Here is a 21,320-nt window from a genome sequence, read left to right as displayed (position 1 = left end):
CCCCTCAGAGTGCACCATTGTGAGTGGCTGCAGAGGCTGGGCTGCAGGCTTGTCTTCGCTGGGGGATGGTGGCAGCGGCTGATGACTTGATGGCTTCAGGATTCTTTGCTTACTGATACGGCTTGCTGTATTTTTCATTCACAGTGTGAACATAGCAACCCTGTGCGCATAGCTAAAAACATTATGGGAACAAGCCCTTTTGCTAACACAGCTTATATTATGTGATCAGCACCACTCTTTTGATGACTTAATTCTTAAGACAGTTGAGTCTCATGCTCTTTGCTAAGACTACAAATCAGCTGTGTGTGACAACTTTCTGTATTTTTGTTTTTTTAATGACCCCATCCCTTGAAGTCTATCTTGTTTTTCAGTAAATGTAATGATGTCAGTGGGTCCTGTGCAACTTGTTTATCCCCCAAGTTCCATGCTTGTCTTAAATACTACTCATCCTGTTGATTCTCCCTTCCAGTCTCCTGTATCCTCTTGTTCCTCTCCATCTCCATCACCTTAGGTCAGGCCTTGTCATCTCCTGGACTGTTGCTATGGTCTCTTTTATTCCATGGCTTTTTAATTGGTCTCCCTGTGTGGTTTGATTTCTCTGCCCCCCTGTAATTTCTGAGACACAGATCAGATCACATTATTCCCTGTTCAAAGTCCTTCAGGGGTGTTACAGTGAGTCTACTAAGTAGGGCAGGTGATGGATGAAGAAGCAAAGCAGCTCAGGGAGATCAGGGTTGCATGGGGGGGATGTGCTGAAGCCAAGCCTGTGCTCGGGATCCACTGTTCCTAGGCTGTTTCTTGGTTAGTGGAACCCCAGTTTGTTTTTGTTTTTTTTTTAAATAAAAGGCAGCTGTATTGGAAGGGGACTTGGGATATTTGAAAAGAAATGCAGAAGAATGATTCTTGACATTAGAACTTGCTAGTTTGTACAGCCTGGATTCCTGGTGCTTTAGCCTTAAGCATATGCTACTCTGGATAACTGTGGTAAATATTTGCATTATTACACTGGCTGTTCCTGTGAATCCACTTTCAGGGAATATTGCAGGTTCTTACTTTGGTAACTGTGAAACGAACCTGTAGCATATATTTTTAAGACATCAGCCCTGAGTTTACCATGGTAGCCTTGGGCACTCTCAGACATGTGAACTTAGAAGTGCTGACAGAGGAGAGAGAATTGTGGAAGCCAGAGCTCAGGATGTGAGGACCTCTTCCTGCAGGCTGGTGAAGGGGGTGGGAGGGGCCCTTACCGATTCCAGCGTTGGGGGAACTTACCTCCTCTACTGACTCTTCTCTCTAGTCCCTCTTCTTTGATAGGCTCAGTTGCTAATTCACTCGAAGTGACTTTGCATTTTGTCATCTTGGTTATCAGATTTTGACAGCCTAGAGATCTATTTATGTCTCTCTCTCCCTTAGAAATCTGGCTTTCAGTTATGCAGATCACAGATCAGAAGTAAGCAGGGTGCAGCTGTGGAGGGGAGCTGCTTGGAGCTGACAAACAGCAAATGAGAACTCAGAGAAAACGTGGCTGAGAGGGGCCTGACAAGCGGGTGTCCTGCCTGTAGGGACAAGCATCTCCTTAGTGCTTGTGAGCATTTCTGTGTTACGACTTGAAACTGTGATTGATAATTATGATCGTGATGGTCCTGAGTCATCAGGAAAGTTATGTCATGTCTCATATTGGTGATTAGTGAGACAGGGAAAAGCATAGTATGGTTTTGAAGGTTTCCATGGGGGAAAAAAAAGACTATTTGTGTCCAAAGAGTTGGGCAGATTATCTATATCTCTTATACCTATGTGGCATATACCTTGTTTCCTACTGATGCCAGATTAAAGGAACATATATAGATGCCATCATTAGAGAGGCAGTGTAGTTAGTGGTTAGGAGCACCGGTGGGCTGCTTGGGTTCACATTTGGTGTAAATTGTGCTTACTAGTATGCAACCTCAAGCAAGTCACTTAACCTCTCTGTTTCCATTTCCATGTATAAAATGAGGCTGATAATAGTATCTACCCTTGGGTCACCTTACAGGATTACTATGGGGATTAGATTAATGCATGTAAAGCACTTAGAGCCATTTAGCACATTGTAAATTCTTATTAAATAGGCTTATTTTATTTTATGATCATTATTGTTTTTTAGAGGTAGAATTTTCACCCTTTGCTTTTCTTTTCCTCTTCCATTGTGCAGGTATTTGCATGGGGCTATAACAACTGTGGCCAGGTGGGATCAGGATCCACAGCAAATCAACCAACTCCTCGGAAAGTTACCAATTGTTTACATATTAAGAGGGTGGTTGGCATTGCCTGTGGTCAGACCTCATCCATGGCTGTTCTGGACAATGGAGAGGTGAGCAATCTCTGCATCCCTCTTTTTCCTCCCCCCTCCTCTTTCAGTGAAATGTCCTTTTCCTCGAGGGTGCATGCATTAGGTCATGGAGGGAGGAGTACTTTGTTTTGACAGCTCCATGGGTAGTTAACTGGTTACTGACTGAGGCGTAATCAGGAAATGTTTGCTTCTCGGTATGAATTTTTAAATTCCAAGATTTATCTGCAAGTAAGGATTCTAATATGTTTTTACTAGATCCAAATAGCCTAATGCTTTAGAGGTATTTGTGATTTAATGTAATAGTTTAAAGAATTCGATACTACCGCCTTCTCCCAATAAAAAAATGACCTGTGCACTCTTTAAAAGTCAGCTGATGATGTTTATAAGCGGTCCGTGACCACCAATGGGCATGAAGTCTTTGTGCCCACTCACACTTAGAATGTTTGTCCATAGGAGGAAGCAACTTGTAAAAGCAGATTTTTTTTGTCCTGATTATTGTTAGCTGCTTTAAAAAATCCACCTCTCAGTGATCCTCTATCATGGTTACCTTTGAGTTGATGGTTATTTCTATAAAATTATTCTGGTTGCAACTTCTACTTAAATGAATCTGTTACCACCTCTGTCTGCACAAAAATCACTCGGAGATGCTTCATTCTGCGCCCTCTCCCTGGAATGACTTCACCTCCATTTAGTCCTGCTCAGATTTCTGCTTTCTGAAAAGTTTTTCTGAAACTTTCTTCCTGTGGCTAAATCCTTTCTCCTCTCTCCCTACAGTATCTTGATTTTATCTCTATTATAGCTCTTGCCACCCGGCTGCAAAATTGCATATGTCCACCTCCCCTGTTGAATTGTTTCCAAAGACTTATTCCTCGTACCTTTCACAGTGTCCTGACATACAGTAGGTGCTCCATAATTGTTAATGAGCTTCAACTTCTCTTTATAAAGCAAGAATTAGGGACTTGCCCAAGGCTATCCACTAGTAAGTTTTGGAGTAGGAACTGCCAAGTTCTATCATCCCCACCCCTAAAGCATCTTCTATTTGGAGATCAGCTGTAGGATCACACGCAGCAGAGAATGAGCGTTGGCAGTGAAAAAAGTAACTGATCAGTTTAGATGGAGTGCTTTTTATCTCTTCCCTCTCGCAAGCCGTTTTAAGCCTCTTCTCCCCCTTTCTCTCTCTAAGGTGTATGGCTGGGGTTACAACGGCAATGGGCAGCTCGGCTTGGGAAACAATGGCAATCAGCTGACCCCTGTGAGAGTGGCAGCTTTGCACAGCGTGTGTGTGAACCAGGTATGTGTGGTGGCCTCTCTGGTTCCCGTCTGTCTTCCCTGCTCTGACTTTCAGGAATATTGGAGATTTATTCTTCAGTAAGTCTTTTCGAACTGTGCCTTCATCTTCCAATTTAATATTATATCCTCCCTAAATTCCCGTGATGAGAAGGAAGGCCATGGTGCTAGCACACTGGTCTTGACAAGTAAAAAGAGCTATTGGAAAAATGCAGTAGTCTCAGGTTTAGGCTTTTCTAACGCTTTTTTAATGTTCCAGAGAATGTCAGTCCACACCTGGTGATGAATTGGCATTCTGCAGAAGCTGGCTGTCACCGTTAAGTAGATGTTTTCCCCGCCCTTCCTGTTCTCCTGCTTACAGTGGCCATGTAAATTTCCTTGCAGATTGTCTGCGGCTATGCACACACCCTAGCACTAACCGATGAAGGCTTGCTCTATGCCTGGGGAGCTAACACGTATGGGCAGCTGGGAACTGGCAATAAAAATAACCTGCTAAGCCCTGCACACATCATGGTGGAGAAAGAAAGGTAATGTGGCTGTCCCACGTCTTGGGATTGTGTGTGCACTGGGACTTGGGACTGTGTGTGCTGGAGCTGTGATGTGTGGCTCTGTAACTCTTCTGTTTGTTAACATTCTCATTTTGAACAAAAGAGGATGAGTACCAGTCTGAATGAACATGAAGTTGAGGTGGTTCTTATGTGGCTTTCTAGGATAGGATAGGCTTTAATGCATCTTGATATTCCTACATATTTCTTGCTGCCTGTTTAGTAGGGAAGTAAAATAGGGTCTGTCACCAGGTTGAGATTCAGAGCGTAGTACAGACTTTTCCTTTGAGCCAACTAAAACAACTTACGAATAAATAAAACCTGCCCCCAGAAGGGCATTATCTGTTTAAATATTGATTTGATTTAATGTGTGTTAGTGGAATAGATGCTTACTGGGTGTTCAGCCAGATTGTGAGGTCTCACCCACTAAGTCTGAGAATGCTGACTTCCGATTCCGGGGCCTTGCCTGGGAAGCATACCAGGAGATGTGGTAGGTTTGGCTTGACGTCCATTTGGATTGGGATGTTGGGAGTCCATGACCCCTAGACCAGTTCTGAGCCCTGGCTGGGGACGGGAGAAGAGGCGGTATTTAAGGAAATGGCATATGGGAGACAGTATTATTCTGCGGCTTTCTAAGCCCCCAGAACTGTCAGGACATTTTTTCACTGTCCGTGTTCCTCATTTACTTTGGTTTCTAGTCCCTTTTCCCAAGTTTTCCTTATTATTCATCCTAACTCAGAATGAGGTTAGGGTGAGAAGAGGGGCAGCCAAGAAAGGAGAAATACTGTTCTGTTGCTCCAGTCTTCTGGTTTTGTCAGTATGACTTGGCAGCTAATGTCCCTCAATCTTGGGTTGTTTTTTGAGGTGTTCTGAGCATGAACTTTTTACTGACCTTATGTGGTGTGCGTGGGCTTCTGTGAAAAGAAGTGATGTGCATTTTCTTAAAACTCTTCAGGGTAGTGGAGATTGCAGCCTGCCACTCTGCCCACATGTCTGCTGCCAAGACGCAGGGAGGGCACGTGTACATGTGGGGCCAGTGCCGGGGCCAGTCGGTGACCCTGCCCCACCTCACCCACTTCTCCTGCACCGATGATGTGTTCGCCTGCTTCGCCACGCCTGCCGTCACGTGGCGCCTCCTGTCCGTGGGTAAGAAAACTCGGGGCTGCTTCCCCTGGAAGAATGGTTACTATTAACTGATCGGTGTTCCTGCGTATTGGCTGGCTGTGGGCTCTTTTATTCTGGAATATTTTTTTCTCCATTAGCTTTAGTAACCTTTCCGAAAATTAGATCTGCATAGCATATTTATTAAACTGTTAAGAAATATTATATGGATTTATTATTTTCTCCTTTGAACTGTTTTCATTTTAATTGAGGTGAGATTCACATACATAAAATTAACCATTTTAGAGTGTATAATTCAGAGACATTTAGTACATTCACATGGTTGTGCAACCACCATTTATATGACGTTCTAGAACATTTTCATCACTGTAAAAGAAAACCCTATACAACAAACTAGTGAGTAAAACCAAAAAGAGGCAGACTCACAGATACAGAGGACAAACTAGTGGTTGCCAAGGGGGACGGGCAAATCAAGGGTGAGGGAGTAGGAGGTGCTAACTGTTGGGTGTAAGATAGTCTCAAAGATGTATTACACAGCCGGGGGAATACAGCCAATATTTTGTAATAACTGTCAATGGAAAGTAACCTGTAGAAATTGTATAAAAAATAAAAGTCATTAAAAAAGAAAACCCTGTACCCATTCAGCAGTCACTCCCCATTCTCCCTTTCGCCCAGCCACTGGCAACCACCAGTTTACTTTTTGTTTCTGTGGATTTAACCTGTTCTGGATAACTCATGTTAGAGGAATCCTACGATATGCAGCCTTTAGTGTCTGGCTTCTTTTACTCGGTGCTTTTGAGACCTGTCCAGGTTGTAGTGTGTATCAACACGTCTTTCCTTCTAATGGCTGAATAGTGTTCCATTGCATGTATGGACCGCATTTTGTTTATCCACTTAATCTGTTGATGGACATTTGGATGGTTTCCACCTTTTGACTATTATGAATAGTGCTGTTATGAACATTCATGTACAACTATTGGAGGAACCTGTTCTTAAGTGCTTTTGTTACACAAAATGTATTACATAAGTTAATATAACGTGAACCACAAATGAACTTTAAAAAAGGTGAAGAACTTGTGGTTTTGTTAACGTTGTGGAGTTGTTAGTTCCACTTTTCTTTCCCTCTTTATCTTTTAACCGGTCTTCAAAGACTTTCATTTCTGAAGGGATCAAAACAAAGGTGTTAGAAAGGATAGTGGAATTGAGGGTGATTTTTGGTTACATAATCTGTCCCTTTTCTGAATACTGTCTTCTACAAGAGTCCATTGTTGATTGAAAGTGTTAAGATGTCATCACGCTGAGTAGCTGTTAACAAGATGACTTTAGTCTCTTTTTCTTTTATTTCTTGTTTATTTCTGCCGCCTTGCCCAGGTATTTCTTCTAAATTGTTCTTTTTTGTTTGTAACACAGAGGGAATAAGTGGGTCATGATACTCTGTACTTGAAAATTAGTGTAGCTCTTGACAGCACAGGGTCTGGGTTGCTCAGCAACTGGTATCGAAGGCTAGTCTGTGACTGTGTCATGCTCACGTGTGTCAGGCAGCTGGAGCTGCCCCATCATCAGGTGGCCAGTTTTTCTGATCATGGGGGCAAGAGTACATTTAGGAAACATTAAGCTGCTACTCAACTTAAAAGTGAAACGAACGGAACATTTCCAGGTTCTCTAATACAGTATATTTTTTGCAGTGAATATCATGGCTAGAAAAAATTTAGTTCATAGAATGGAACCGTTTGACCATACGTATACACCTGGCCCACATCTTCAGATTCCCATATACTGCTTAATCTGGACCTGTTTATAAAAGGCTCCCCTCAGGTTCTTGCATCTTAAAATCCTGCTTCCGAAAAGACATCCTTTTCAGAACAAGCGTCCTAACGTTTTCTTTTTTTTTGCATAAATTAATTAATTAATTAATTATTGAAGTCTAGTTGATTTATAATGTGTCTAACATTTTCTTACTGTTAAGTCTGGAAAAACTATGGTCATTGGCTGTTATCTCCTAGGTGATTTCTTTCCCTTCCACTCGCTGAAAGTTTCCTCTCAGTTAATGATCTCAGCTGAGTGTTGGGAGGAAAGTCAAGGGGTGAATTCACACCTCTGAAGACTATTTCTTCTCTGAAGGGAGGTACTATATCTCTTGCCAGAAACCAAGAAGGTCCAACCCTTAGGACTAGATGCAGGAGTGGAGGTACTAAGGAGCTGGTTTGGGGATGAGGGTGGGGAGTATTGCAGACTCTTGGACTCTCGTTCATCTTAGTTATCTCCTTTCATTCACCAGAGATCCAGGTTACAGGGTCAGGGAAGCCTGGTTTTTGAGAGCCTGCCCACCTCTCTCCACAGCCTAGAGAGCTCACATTCTGGGGGTAGGAGGAAGCTGTAGGTTAAGGTAACAGGGCTTAGGCAGATGATACTTCTTTGGGAGATTCTGTGAATCAAGCTCATGGAAAGCTTGTTTCAGCCCAGGTTTTAGCAGCAGTCCCCCCTCTAAGAGTTGCCCTGGTGACAGCAGCTGCTGAGAGTCACCTTCTCATCCTGGCGGCATCGAACCTGTCTCCTGCGTCTGTGGTACCCGAGTACCTTCATTCAGTGCCAGGGAGGGTCTCTGGAATTTTTTAATTTCCCCCTTAGCCGCCTTCTCCTTATTCTCCTTTGTTTACTCATATGAAGCACAAGAAAGCGCTTGTACAAATGCCTTTACTGTTCTTCGTGATTACACAGTTCTACTTACCTATAAGTAGACTTACGTGTACTTACACCTTCTGGTCAGGCAGCATGATCACGTTTTCGTAAAACTGTCCCTTTTGAGTATACACGCCTACTAAGTAGATTTGCTCTGCTTTTAGATTCTGTGTAAGGAGTATCATTTGTACTGCATTAATTTTTAGGGTTAAGAGGGATGTTGCGAATCCAGATACTGAGGAAAAAGGGTTTCTTTGCAAAAGAACATGACTCTCAGCATATAACCACTTGCGTGGTGAGTTTGTTCTTAGGACTCTTTGAGTTGCATTTACCAGTCCCTTGAAAGTACCCCAAGACAAAGAAAGGTGTTCTTAGTGTTTCAGTCAAGGAAAACGGATAAATCTTACCCTTAAAACAGAACCACTCAACTTTTGAGAGCAGTTATATAATCCTAACGACCTATAACTTTTTCTTTTTTAAAAAATTCACATTTCTAATGTCTAACTTAGCATGTAAGACTGGTATTTGGCCTTTCCAAACATGTATTTTTTTGTAGTTTATACACTGAGGATACTTGGCTAACAGCAAGTGCTGAGTCACATTCTCAGCTTGGAGGACATCGAAAACTGTCTTCTGAGTCCACAGCAGAGTACCTTCATTCAGCGCCTATGAAGGTCTCTGGGATTTTTTGTTTTCCTGTTAGCCTGTGACATTTAATTTCTGTGAAATTGATTTTAATGTAATACTGTGAAATTGATTTGTCAGGTAAGGCCTGACTCTTCTGAAAAAATCTGGTGGAATTATCCATCATGCTAATCATGATCTTTCAGAAGTCTTCCAAGGCTTGAGTATGTTTCCTGAGCTCCCTGTGTTAATGTGCTTGCTTCTTTCAGAGCATGAAGACTTCTTAACAGTTGCAGAGTCACTGAAGAAAGAATTTGACAGTCCAGAAACGGCTGACCTGAAGTTTCGAATCGATGGGAAATATATCCATGTCCATAAAGCTGTTTTGAAAATCAGGTATTTTTGCATGAGCTTTGAGACATCAGTAACATTACTTTCTTCTGAAATGTCTGTTTCTTTGTTATTCCACAAAATGGTGACTGATAATAACCTTGACAGAAGAGAGAAATGGCACAACATAATGATTTTCTGTATTATTTTGTAAATGAAGGATCTTGTGAATACTTATTTCCACCCAAAATTTTGTTTACATGGTTTTAAAAAAATGCAGAAGGTTGTCAATGAAAAGCGTATCTGTCCTCTTTTAGTCTTAAAGATTCGTTTTCCCCAAGGAGAAAACTCTTATGAATACTGGACTTCTGGCCCTGAAAGATACCTAATTCCCAGTGAAAGGAATGTTCTTTAAATATAGTAAATGGCAGGAGTTTTTTGTATAAATGGGAGGGAACTTTGTATTTATTAATAACTGCTTGGACCATTGCTCACTGAGGCTGTCATTACAGACAAAGAGGCACAAAAAATGAGACCATTGAGAGTTAAACTGGCTACTTATAGTCTCTGAAAATTTAGTTAAAAATCAATTTACAGAACAACATGTTTTAAGGGAACCCAAAAGCTATGTCATTCGTTATTTAAGGGAATAAGTATCCGCATCAGAGCATTAATTGAAAAGATAAATGGGAAATGTTTCTATCTGTGAACCTGTGGTCAACCAGTCTGCTACTTTCATGTAAAATTTTCTGACTGATTTTATCTATTTTTCCTTGCTTAGACAACTATTTACATCCCACATGAAGTAATTTTCTTTGTAAGTGAAGCCATTCTTTTAGTATTCTGAATGGATATTGAAAATATCTTTGTGTTTATACTGTATCTCATTTTAAAAGGATTTGAAAAGGTGATTTTTTTCTAAAGCCCAAAATGTATGCTATAATTGAAGAAAATATTCAGAAATCAGTTCCTCGTATAGATGGACTTGTCCATGTAAATGCAATACAAAAAGACCCACTTAGTTTTTCTTGAAATATGTGACTGTCCTCATGAATGTGTTTTCTAAGTAAATTGGGAACAGGCTTGGGAGGAGACGGAGGGGAGCAGGTCAAAGTGAAGGAACAGAATGGGGTTGGTGGCTGTTTTGAAGATGAGTCAGAAAGGAGGGGAAATTGTCTTGTCAGGTAATGGAACAAAATCCTCTTAAACATGATCCAATTAACATTTGAAACAGTTTGAAGAATATGCTGATTACCTGAAATAAAAACCAAAGGAATCATTTAAGTGATGTTAATATATAGTCAGAAGTTTGAACACTCTTTTTTGAATTTCCTTTAATTTCATTGTTTAAAGTGCACTTCTGTACAACGTTTTCTTTTAAAAAAATGGACTTCAATTTAAATAAAAAAATAAAGTAAACCGTGATCTTAATTGAGACTGTCAATTGGAAATAGTGGTACTGTTGAAGTGCTCTGTACTCCTAGGGTCTATGCATAATTCTTACTATATAATAGGCGGGACCGTCAGAAGTGACAGTGCGTGTCTGTAAAAGGTGAATATAAAAGCCCTTACACGTGGACTATGTTTGGGTCCTCGTACGTGGAACATCTTTAGCTAAAGACTCACGATCCTGATGTGTGTGCCCTTGAATATAGAAGTTACACACACCTGTAATGTTTGTTTATCTGATTTCATCAACCTAATTAGGTAACTTTTGCTGTTCTGTTTTAGATGTGAGCACTTTCGATCCATGTTCCAGTCTTACTGGAATGAGGACATGAAGGAGGTGATTGAAATAGACCAGTTTTCTTACCCAGTGTACCGTGCCTTCCTCCAGTACCTCTACACAGATACAGTGGATCTGCCACCTGAAGATGCTATAGGTACCAGCCACGGGGGAACTGGCCAAGCCACAGGGTCAAAGAGTACATCTTCTCATATTCTTATAGCATTGAACTGTAAAAAGTTTTAGGTTTTAGTTTTAGGTTTTTACATGGATTTTAAAGAAGATTTGAAGTAAATGTCTTTAAAAATACTGTTATTTAGTTATCATGGTTAATAATTTGGACACAGTTTATTTATGACTGTGAACTTATTTCAGTTTTTTAATGTTGAAGTATAAGTTGCTAATACTTTTAATGTATCATTTTAGAAACAAAATAAGGGGGGAAATTCCATTTTTCCCCTTTGTACTTTAGAAGAAATTGTATAAAGTGAGTGTAGGAGAGGTATGTTTGAGAGGTCGGGGAGGGAGGGAGTGAAGAAGAATATATTGAATAAAATTCAGAGTATTGTTCACTAAGAAGCTTCTACTGATTTGTCTTGTAACTCTGCTCACCAGAATGAAATATATATGTGTTTATAAATTAGTGGAAATAATCATAAATTTGATTAAGCCTTCCACACTTTACTTCTAGGTCTTTTGGATTTGGCAACGTCTTACTGTGAAAACAGACTGAAGAAACTTTGTCAGCACATTATCAAGCGAGGAATCACCGTGGAGAATGCCTTTTCATTGTTCTCTGCTGCGGTCAGATACGATGCAGAGGTAACATAGAACAGCAAGCAGAAACCCAAAGCACTTAACTCCCTGTGAGCCTGTTTTCCACCCCTCTTTTTCTCAGATAAGTTACAAGTAGTGCGATGAGCAACTTCACTTCTTTTTAGGGAAGCTAAGAACTGACCCCTAAAACATGAAATATGACCTTGCTTCTTTATTCCCTGTTCACAGTTTCAAAAATGGTTGTTTCTGTACTTTCACTTTTATCTAAGATAAGAACCTAACTGCAGTCCCAGAGGCTGCACTGCAGGTTGGAGTAGAAAGCGCCACCCCTAATAGGACTAAAGACAGCATGTTTTAGTTTCCAGTATTTCTCCAGGTCAGCTTACGTATTGTCCTCAGGACACACGTTGCTGCCTCCCCTGCTTCACCCTGTCAAAGTCAGGGCTGCCTTGTGACTTACTCCTGTGTGTGCTCTGAAATTCTGTCATCGTCTGATTATCACTCGTGATTATTCATAGGTGAAGAGCTTGCTCTGGACTCCTTTTTTTGTTTACTTTTTATACTGGATTGAATTCCTCATCTGGGATCCATAGATCTCTAGAGAGTCTCTGAATGAATGGGCTTTTGGGAGTCTGAAATTTTGTGCTTATGTGCATTTTCTTGAAGTTAAGAACCATGGTATCATCAGATTGTAATAAATTTCCTGTGAGCAGGAACTGTATCTTACTCATCTGTGTGCCCTGTGGTGCCTGGCACACGGGAAGTGCACTGGGTGACAAATCGTTTCTGAACTGGGTGGCGATCATACCACCAGGAGGATGCATTAAGGATAATGATTGAACTAAAGGCTGGTTTGGTTGGTTTTACAAATACATGGAGAATAAAAGTCAAAGAGCAATAGCTTTGGAAGTCAAGATGTCTAGTGAATGTATGCACCCTTCCAAATGACACAGTCTATTCTTACATGTATTTTGTCACCGTACTGACAAGGCAGATTACCTGGTATCAGGGAATTTACCAAACACCTGCTGAGATCTGCAGCGATGGCCTTGGAGTTGTGGTGGAGGACAGACTTCATCTTGGTCACACTTGGGGACTGAAATGGACCATTAATGTCTTGTATTTTCAAACTGTATCCTATTTTTGTTTCAGATTATGTTATGTTTATAAATATTTGATGAGGTCAAATATAGCTGACTTTCTCTGTGGGCTTTTCAACAGATGGAATGATGATCAAAGTAAATCATTCCTAATAAGAAATCGAACTATAGTTTTTTCCTGTACCCTTTCTTTGACGCCATGGATGTCTATCAGAAATGCCATTTCTTCAGATTTTATTTCCACCCAATGATGTAATTTTGAATTGGTCCATGGCTTTTCTTTCTGTTTGGTGATAGACTTTAGAATCTTCCATGTCTTTCCGTACGCCGCCTCAGTACTGATGGGTTCCATATTCTTGGGATTAGGATCTTGTTGACTGAAACCAGTCACAACCACCTGGGCAGAGGCAGCTATCTCAGCTCTAGTTGCTAGAAATTTCTCTAATTATCAGCTAAAATTGACCCCAGAAAGTTTACTGAAAAGCCTTATGTAAGCTTCTGCCGGCACTAGTGATCATTTCCTTCACTTTCCTCATATTAAGTATAAGCACACTAAAAGCTGTCCCTTTTTAAGACCACAAATGCACGTGCTTCCCTGGAGTATGTCACAGTGCGAGCATGTAGATGGTGCTTAGAAATATATGTTGAGTGAAATGAACGAATGCATGTACTTCAAGTACCTCACCATGAACTTGTGCTTTTTAAAAAAAATGTAAAAACAAACGGCTCATGACCCTGCAAATACTACATACTCAGTTGTAGAAAATTAGAAAACAGAGGACTTTAAAAAGCCTTCTTTCTAGGTTGTGTTGTTTCTGGTTCTGTTAGGAGTTATATAATTGATTCATATGCCTTTACAGTGTATTTCCTTAATACTATTGAAGGTAGCAGCTAAATAAATGAAGTCTCTAGAATATAAAAACAGAACCCGCTTACTCTGTCTGGTAGTTGATGAGACGCTGCTGCAAAGGCAGATTGGAAATCGACTGCAACGTCCATTATTTTCAGAAGTTCAGCTTGGGGTTCCTAGATGACTTTTCCCTCATTCTGTGGGTTGATGGAGACTGCCTGCCTCTCACTTTTCTTCTCTTTTCTATAAAAATTGCTGTAGTTCCTCCATACTCCCTTTTGACAAGAGAATTTTTCAACAAGTGTACACACATAAAAGGAACACAAATGTATTGACTCCGTAGTTGTGAAGATTTTAAAAGTAAGCTAATTGTCGTGGAGCCCTTGTGTTATGAATGCACTGTCAAACTTTCTGCAAGTTTTAATAAAGTAAAGGACTTGGAGCACTTCGATATTCCTCTAGTATAAACCTGAATAAGTATTGACATCAAGGGAGAAAGTGTGAGTAAAACGTTTTCTCCTGATAGTTCTGATCGCATTATAAATATAAACATTTTAAAATGCTTTTATTTATACTGTTTCTTTTCAGGAAAATTTTGTTTTCTGTGCATATTTGAACATTAGAAGAAACAGTTGGGAAGTATTTGTTTAACCAGAGTAGAACTTTCCAGATAATCCTACTTTCTGAACAACTATGTCTTAAAATTTTGGTTTTGGTGGGAAGCATTAAAAATAAGCCCAGAAATCTAATTCCAAAACTGATTTGCAATGTGAGTATCAGAAAGCTTTGTGCTAAAGCCAGGTGGTCAGCATTTATTCTTTCAGGGGGCCAAATTAAAAGTTTTTCTTGATCAGTAGACTGTAAAATATTGTTTGGGTAGTGAGAGAAAGCACCTTATAAAATTTTTTTCCAGTCTGGTGAGACATTTAAATATATTCTGAAAAACAAAATCAAGCCCACTTTGATGTGGAATATTTTATACTTGATACACAGTTGACCCGTGAACAATGCAGGGGTTTATCATCTATAACCTACAGTCGGCCCTCCGTGTGCGGGCTTCCTCTGCATCCGGGGATTCAGCCAACCTCGGGGCCTGTGGTGCTGCAGTGCCCACTACTGAAAAGTACCCTGGGTGGGGACCCGCGCAGTTCAGACCCACGTTGTTCAAAGGTCAGCTCTACTGCCCAGTGAATTCTAGACTTATGGTGTTTGGGTTTTGTTACCTAATTATTTTAACAAGGCATTTGGACAGTTAGGCGCGGTTCTCAGATCTGCAACCTGAAATGGGTCTCAAGGGTGGCTTGTGACGTAAAGGCACCTTGCCCTGTCTCACGCTGGCCAAGTGGCCTTTAAGAGGAAGTCTTAGCACTCATTATTTTAGCTTTAGGATTTTAAGACTGGGTAAGAACTCTGTTGAAGTTTGCATTAACATTTTAAAAATGTGGATATTAAGACTGTCAATTCTCTGTGTTTTGTTACTACAGAAAATCTATGACAAGGAGAAACAACCTCTTTTCAGAGTATGTAGAGTGATTAGAATAATTTAAATGTTTAAAGACTTGGAATGAATTTGTAAATTTAGGTTTGCAATATGTTATTTTGGTTTTCTTTGCTAATTGCAACAAAACTGATATTTTATAAGATTTGCCTTAGAACCACTTTATAATAATTTCACCACAGAATGTCATAAACATGGACTTTGATTTCTAAAATACCAAGAATACTGTATTAGACCCCTTGATTTTAACACTCTTTCCCACTGCCCTATTCCATGCCCTTGAGAAGATGCTTAGGAACTTTTTTCATCTACTGGTTAAGTGCTCCTTCTCCTCTTTCTTGGTGGTTTTTTTTGTTTGTTTTGTTCTGTCTTTTTGTTTTTTTTTTTGTTTTGTTAAGTCCAGCAGTTCCCTAGTTGACTTATTAGTTGGGTAAGAGTTGCATTTTCTTCTAGGTAGATGAAGCTCTGATCACTTGCAGGCTGAGGTGAACAGATCATGTAGGTTTCTATAGTATTTAAGAACTATCCGAAGGGTGTTTATCTAGTCCACACATCAGCATTTACAGCAGACTGGCTCAGGGCCAGGTTGCTAAGTGAATCTGTTTGGCTGTTCCACTCTGTGGTTCACTCAGGTGAACGTGCAAATTCCAGTTTCTCTCCAAGTATGTTCAGTGCTTCCTTCTCCAAAGATCTGCCTTAACCAAGGTTTAATTAGTTAAACAACCCAGATTTAGATTGGTTTCAGTATTCTTTAGGTAGACTTTTAATGTTTGAAACTGTTAAACATTTGTTGTTGAATACAGTTGAGCCTTGATCAGCACAGGTTTGAACTGCCCAGGTCCAGTTAATATATGGATGTTTTCCAATAGTAGGTCCTACAGTCGTACGCTATCTGAGGCTGGTTGAACCTGCGCATGTGGAAGGCCAAGTATAAATTATACTTGGATCAACCTCTGTGTTGTTCAAGGGTCAACTGTACTGAGAAATCTCACCAAACTAATTGGAGGGGAAGGGAAGGCAGTTTGATGAAACAGTTTTCATAGATGTATGAACTGGTTTGTAATTAGGAGCACCATTTGTATACCTGGACTATATAAAAAAATTCTTAAAATTTATACTAAAGTAATCTGTACAATTAGTAAACTGAATAGGCTCACTTTTTCATTATTTTACAAAGACCTTTAATTCCAAATTAGCAGACATACAAGTGGTAAGGTTTTGCAGTGCCAGAATTTGATATACTCTTTCTCCTTTGAATCGGAAATTATGTAATTAAAACTTAATATTTAAAGATGCTTATCTGATACCTTACATGGTTTGAAGAACTTTTTGTGCTGTGACTGGCTGCTTCTTCCTAAGTTATGTGTAGGTAAACTAGTGTTCTATTTTTATAATTGAGACTAAAATATGACTTTCATCTTTTTGTGGAATATAATTTAGTCCCTAGAGCTGTTAATTAACTGACCATCGGGTTATAATATGAGGAGTGGTGCTTCTTCCTTAACAGTAATGTGAGAAAGAATGTTTTATATCATTTAACATTTTAGTTTATTGTAATACACAGAGCATTCAGCTGTATATTCAGCCCACTGGGAATCTCTTATTAAAAAAACACAGATCCAGAGATTGTGCTAACATTTTAAATGCATTTTCAGTTATCTGGAAAGTAAAACTCTAGCAGCAGCTGGCTGAGACCTCAGATGTGGTTGATCTCTTACTGGTTCTATGAGTGGAGGGGGCGTCTTTCAGCTAGGGACAGAGAGGCTCTTAGAATAAAGAAGTCTTTGTTTGCAGGGGTCTGAAAGGGGTGTTTCCCTAGTGGTAAGTGGCCCTTCTCTACCCTGCCAGAGTTCTTATCTGGTGGTGGCTCGTAACACAAAGCCAAGACCCTCCAGTTTAACTGCTGTTGGGTTCCTGGTTTGGTAGAACCTTGAATATTGATTGACTTTCAGCATCGCCGGCCACGTGATAGAACTCAAGCTATTAGACTTCGTCTTTGTGTGCATTCCACATACCTAACTGATTGATACATGTTCCAACTTTGGAAGGAATAAACAGCATGATAGTAGAGTGTTGCTGGGGATGAAAGCATGTGTCAGCATAGGGAGAAATAAGAGTTTTAAACTGTTCTGAGTTACCACTTGTTTACGCTCCTTTCCTTCTGAATGTTGGTAGTTGGTGACTTCCATCTGTCTAACTGAAAAGTCACGTCTCTGACTGTTCTACTCTGCACGGACTATCTGAGAAATCAGTGTGGTGGGAGTTGTAGTATATTCTTTGTGGCTTTAAAAGTGAAGGCATTTTTATGTAGGAGAGCATGAAAAGTCCTTGAATTTTTATTTTTCACTTGTCACTTTAGGTTGAACACATCTCTCTATCACTTTTCTGTTTCTTTATTAAAGTCTTCTCTTCCTTAAGCCAGATGACCCACATCTTAATTCTTTTCTCTGACTTTGTGTGTGTGTGTGTGTTTGTGGAAGGGGAGGTAATTAGGTCTGTTTACTTATTTACTTTTTAATAGAGGTACTGGGGATTGAACCCAGGACCTTGTGCATGCTATGCATGTGCTCCACCACTGAGCTACACCAACCCCTCCCCGACTTTTTGAATGTAGTATAAACATATGATACGGACTAAAGTCGCTTTCAGCATTTTAAAACCATGTCTTTGAGTGACTAGATTATGTGGTAACCATAAGGAAGCTATCCTCCCACCCCCCACCCAACTGTGTGTGTGTGTGTGTGTGTGTTTTGAAGAGTCAGGCTTGAGTTAGGGAAACCACTGCTTTTACTGCATGGGGAGTAAATAGTATGCATTTTTCTGACCCAGACCTGTAGTCACTTGTTTGCCTTGTTTGAGGTTTTAGGCCTCAAATCTCTTTTCTGTGGGAGGGTGAGAGATTTGGGGTGAGGGAACTGGAGAGAAGTATTCAAAGTTAATAAAAAAAGGCCTCTTCTTGTTTCTATTTTTGTTGTGTGTGTCTAGGATTTAGAAGAATTCTGCTTTAAGTTTTGCGTCAATCATTTGACAGAAGTTACACAGACTGCAGCATTTTGGCAAATGGATGGCCCTCTGCTAAAGGAATTCATTGCTAAAGCCAGTAAATGTGGAGCCTTTAAGAACTGAAGCCCGAGGCTGCTGGGTTTTGTGTGAGTGCTCTGGGGCTGGTGGTGGCCTGTCATTTGCGCTCTACGGGTGATGTAATTCTGCAGGTAAAAACCCACCAGGTTGTGCTCTTGCTGAGACACAGTTCTCTGTGGAGGGATGTGTGAAGGGTGTACAGTGAACCCACTTTAAACAACTGTTGTTTCCAGATACGTATGTTTTAAATGTGACTTTACATTTGGCTGAGATGCTGTAAAAGGGTGAAAATTTAGCTGGTGGTTTTTTGTTTTATTTGTTTTTGATTAGAGGAACTTCTGAAGTTGGAAAGGGGAGATTTGTGGCAACTCTCCTGGCTCACATATCAACAACCCTTTTGACACCAGGAGTTGGGATAGCGTGTGAATTGTGAGGTGGACACAGAGGCCCCGCCAGGCATTCAAGATGCTGACTTGGGGCTTGTTGAAGGGCTGCATTAGTTGCTAGTTCAGTAGCCTTACTGTGAAGGAATAGTTAAGATTGTTTGAGACTTTTGTTTGTGTATTTGCATTATTGATGACTTTTTTAAACTTCAAAATAATATTCAATTTAATATAAATCCATTGTAATGCTAATTAATGTAAAGATAAATTTCTAGGCTAGTCAAGGTTTCTCTTAAGACTTAAGTACATAAGGAGTAGTGACATAGACCTGTGAAAAGTTGATAGTGAAAGAAGCTTCATTTGGGCAAAGGTGAACATTTTATAAATCAGAGTCTCCGCTACTAACAGTGTTTTATTAAGGTTAAATTTGAGAATCCAGATTTAACACCCTCCCCCTTTCCTGCTATAATGCTCCTCATAAGAGAAAAATAATGATGTATTCAGTATACTCTTGCCTTCCTAAATTGTGGTGGCTGAAATCATCAGATCTGCTACGTCTGACTCAAAAAAGTAGTTCTTAAAACCAAGTTTCTTACAGGGCTTAATGGAATTTGTTTTATCAATTTTATTAATGCCAAATACCATCACAGATTTTGCTTATTTGAAATTTCACCAGCTTTCACATTTGATTTTCCTTTCCTTTCCATTGTGTTAGGTATAATATTTGGCACAATTTAACTTCAAAAACGGATCTAAATTATTGGGGTTACTTTTTGGTTTGATTATAAAATGTGACATTGGGAGGTAAGTGTTCAACTGAGTTTTATCATGTGTGTCCCTTGAACTTGCTTCAAGAACAAAGTTCTGTTCTGCTCTCTGGCCCAAAGACTCATTTCCCTATTTGTGGGGGCTCCCTTAGTGAACTCTTTTTCCTGTTAGGAAGGTCTCCCATCTGAACTTGGAGCCTATATACATTTTCAGAGCCAAATTTACAAGAGGATGAAGAGAGGCTGCAGCTACTATTTTTAGTATTGCTTCTAAGTGTGTGTGAGGGAGGTGAGGGCCCAAAGATGGAAATTCATTGATCAGTGAAGTAAATACAAACCCAGAAGTCCCAGCCTCCTTTTCTCGACCTTGTTACAAGTGATTGAAGCCCAGGGAGTTACTGGGTTAAACTTAGTTCTGCAACATGATCCAATTTTCTTACTAGGTTAATAAATGTACATTAATTTGATTATTAGCTACTATCAGTAGTATTTGTAGTAATCACTATCTGTAGGCTTATGATCTGGACAAAACAAGGACTAAAGTATGTTTACTGTTGCTCTTACTTGAAAAAAAAGCTAAAAAAAGCACAAATTAAAGTAGTGGGTCCATTTCCATAGATAGTTCGCTCATTGAACAACTATTTACTGAGTTCCTAAAAGGTGAATAACCACTTCTCAGATTACTGAATAATTTGTATGAGTATGTATTCAGTGAAGAGAGCAGGAATAAGTCCTTCAGAAAGTAGTTGAGTATCTCTTTTTAAAAAATACACTCTTTTTTCTACTTGGTTTTGTTGTTAGTCATAGCAGGAGATGAAAACTATTCTTTGAATTGCTTTTTTTCATCCGATGTAATAATGAAAGCCAAAATATCCATATTTCTTAAAACAGCCCTACAATGTACTCTTGAACTTCTTACTGGAACAATGTTTGATACTCTAGTTACATAGGCTGTATTTATGTAATGTTTAGAATGACATGTTAATAAATAAAGCAGTCTGTTACAGTGGGCATGCAGAGTTGTTTCCCCCCTCTCTCCAAAATCAATAATAGGCGGCTTTAAAAAGGAAGGAGATTCTGACATGCTGAGGCTTGCATGAATCTTGAGGACATCATGCTAAGTGAAACAAGCCGGTCACAAAAGGACAAGTACTGTATGAGTCTACCTGTATGAGGCACTTGGAAGAGTCAAGTTCATAGCAAGTAGAACGGCGGTTGCCAGAAGCTGGGGAAAGGGAGGGGGAATGATGAGTTGTTAAGAGGTACAGAGTTTCACTTTTGCAAGATGAAAAGAGTTCTGGGCATGGATGGTCCACAGCCTTATGAATGTATTTAATACATTGAACTGTACACTTAAACATGGTTCACATGGTAAATTTTATGTTATGTGTATTTTGCCACAATTTTTAAAAAATCAGCACTCTGATTCTTGGATATTAGGCTGAAAACAGGGTCTACCACAAACATGCCAACTGTTCCTCAACTCTCCCCACCAGCCAGTAGATATGCTTTGGTTTCATTCCTGCTGAAAGATACTACAGTTGACCTGTCGCAGCAGAAAAATGTATGCGGATCTTTTGGGGGACTTATAAATGCAGGGAGAGTCGCAGTCCTTATCCTCAAGGAATGTAGATTATTAGAGAGGTTTAGGAATTAACGACATAATAATGTTTATAAACTGCTTCTTGTAAGTTAGTGACAGGAAACCCAATAGGGTTAATATGGGGAGCAGTTGTTCTGAAGGTCATGTTTGTGCAGCACAGGGGAAAACACGAAGCGTCCGTTAAGCTCATTTCCAAAATGACAGTGAGGAACTCAAGCAAAAGCTTAAGAGGTCGGGACTAATGAGCCTTCCATAACTTTACCATAAGCAAGCTTGGTTAGGATGGAGAAAATAAACCAGGACCCCTCAGAGGAAACAGTGGCAAGGGGCAGGCGTTTGTGTGTGTGTGTGTGTGTGTGTGTCTGTCTGTCTGTGTGTGTGTGTGTACATTTATGTTCCACAATGCTAGGGTACCATAAAGTAGGCAGGATTAGGCTCAAATTAATTTTTTTCAGTAGTGACACGGCTGAAGTTCAAACCTGGGTCTGTTAAATTTGCCCAACGTTTGCCACTTGACGACTGCCTCATACATGTTGCTCCATTGTGCCGAGTTACCACCACGAATGACTGATGAAATTTGAAAGTAAAGTGGAGGACAGAGGGTTTTTTAGAAATAAACAAC

General features: G+C 39.9%; 1 protein-coding gene across 3 annotated transcripts in view; it reads left to right on the top strand.

Moving 5' to 3' along the window:
- The window catches only part of RCBTB1 (RCC1 and BTB domain containing protein 1), a 51,262-nt gene that overhangs the window by 22,352 nt on the left and 7,590 nt on the right, over window positions 1-21,320 (top strand). For 2 of the 3 annotated variants that reach the window (XM_032496176.1, XM_032496174.1), the window contains exons 6-13: window positions 2,189-2,347; window positions 3,510-3,617; window positions 3,998-4,140; window positions 5,114-5,304; window positions 8,853-8,979; window positions 10,645-10,796; window positions 11,331-11,461; window positions 17,850-20,112. In XM_032496176.1, coding sequence (XP_032352067.1) covers window positions 2,189-2,347; window positions 3,510-3,617; window positions 3,998-4,140; window positions 5,114-5,304; window positions 8,853-8,979; window positions 10,645-10,796; window positions 11,331-11,461; window positions 17,850-17,990 — 1,152 coding nt within the window. In that variant the 3' untranslated portion in view covers window positions 17,991-20,112. Of the gene's footprint in view, window positions 1-2,188; window positions 2,348-3,509; window positions 3,618-3,997; window positions 4,141-5,113; window positions 5,305-8,852; window positions 8,980-10,644; window positions 10,797-11,330; window positions 11,462-17,849; window positions 20,113-21,320 lie in introns of those variants that run through there. The other variant, XM_032496175.1, reaches the window with a different exon arrangement.

The sequence above is a fragment of the Camelus ferus genome, chromosome 14, assembly GCF_009834535.1.
Source record: "Camelus ferus isolate YT-003-E chromosome 14, BCGSAC_Cfer_1.0, whole genome shotgun sequence".
Taxonomy (NCBI): domain Eukaryota; kingdom Metazoa; phylum Chordata; class Mammalia; order Artiodactyla; family Camelidae; genus Camelus; species Camelus ferus.
Note: the sequence above shows the minus strand (reverse complement) of the source record. Positions and strands in the feature narration are given on the sequence as shown.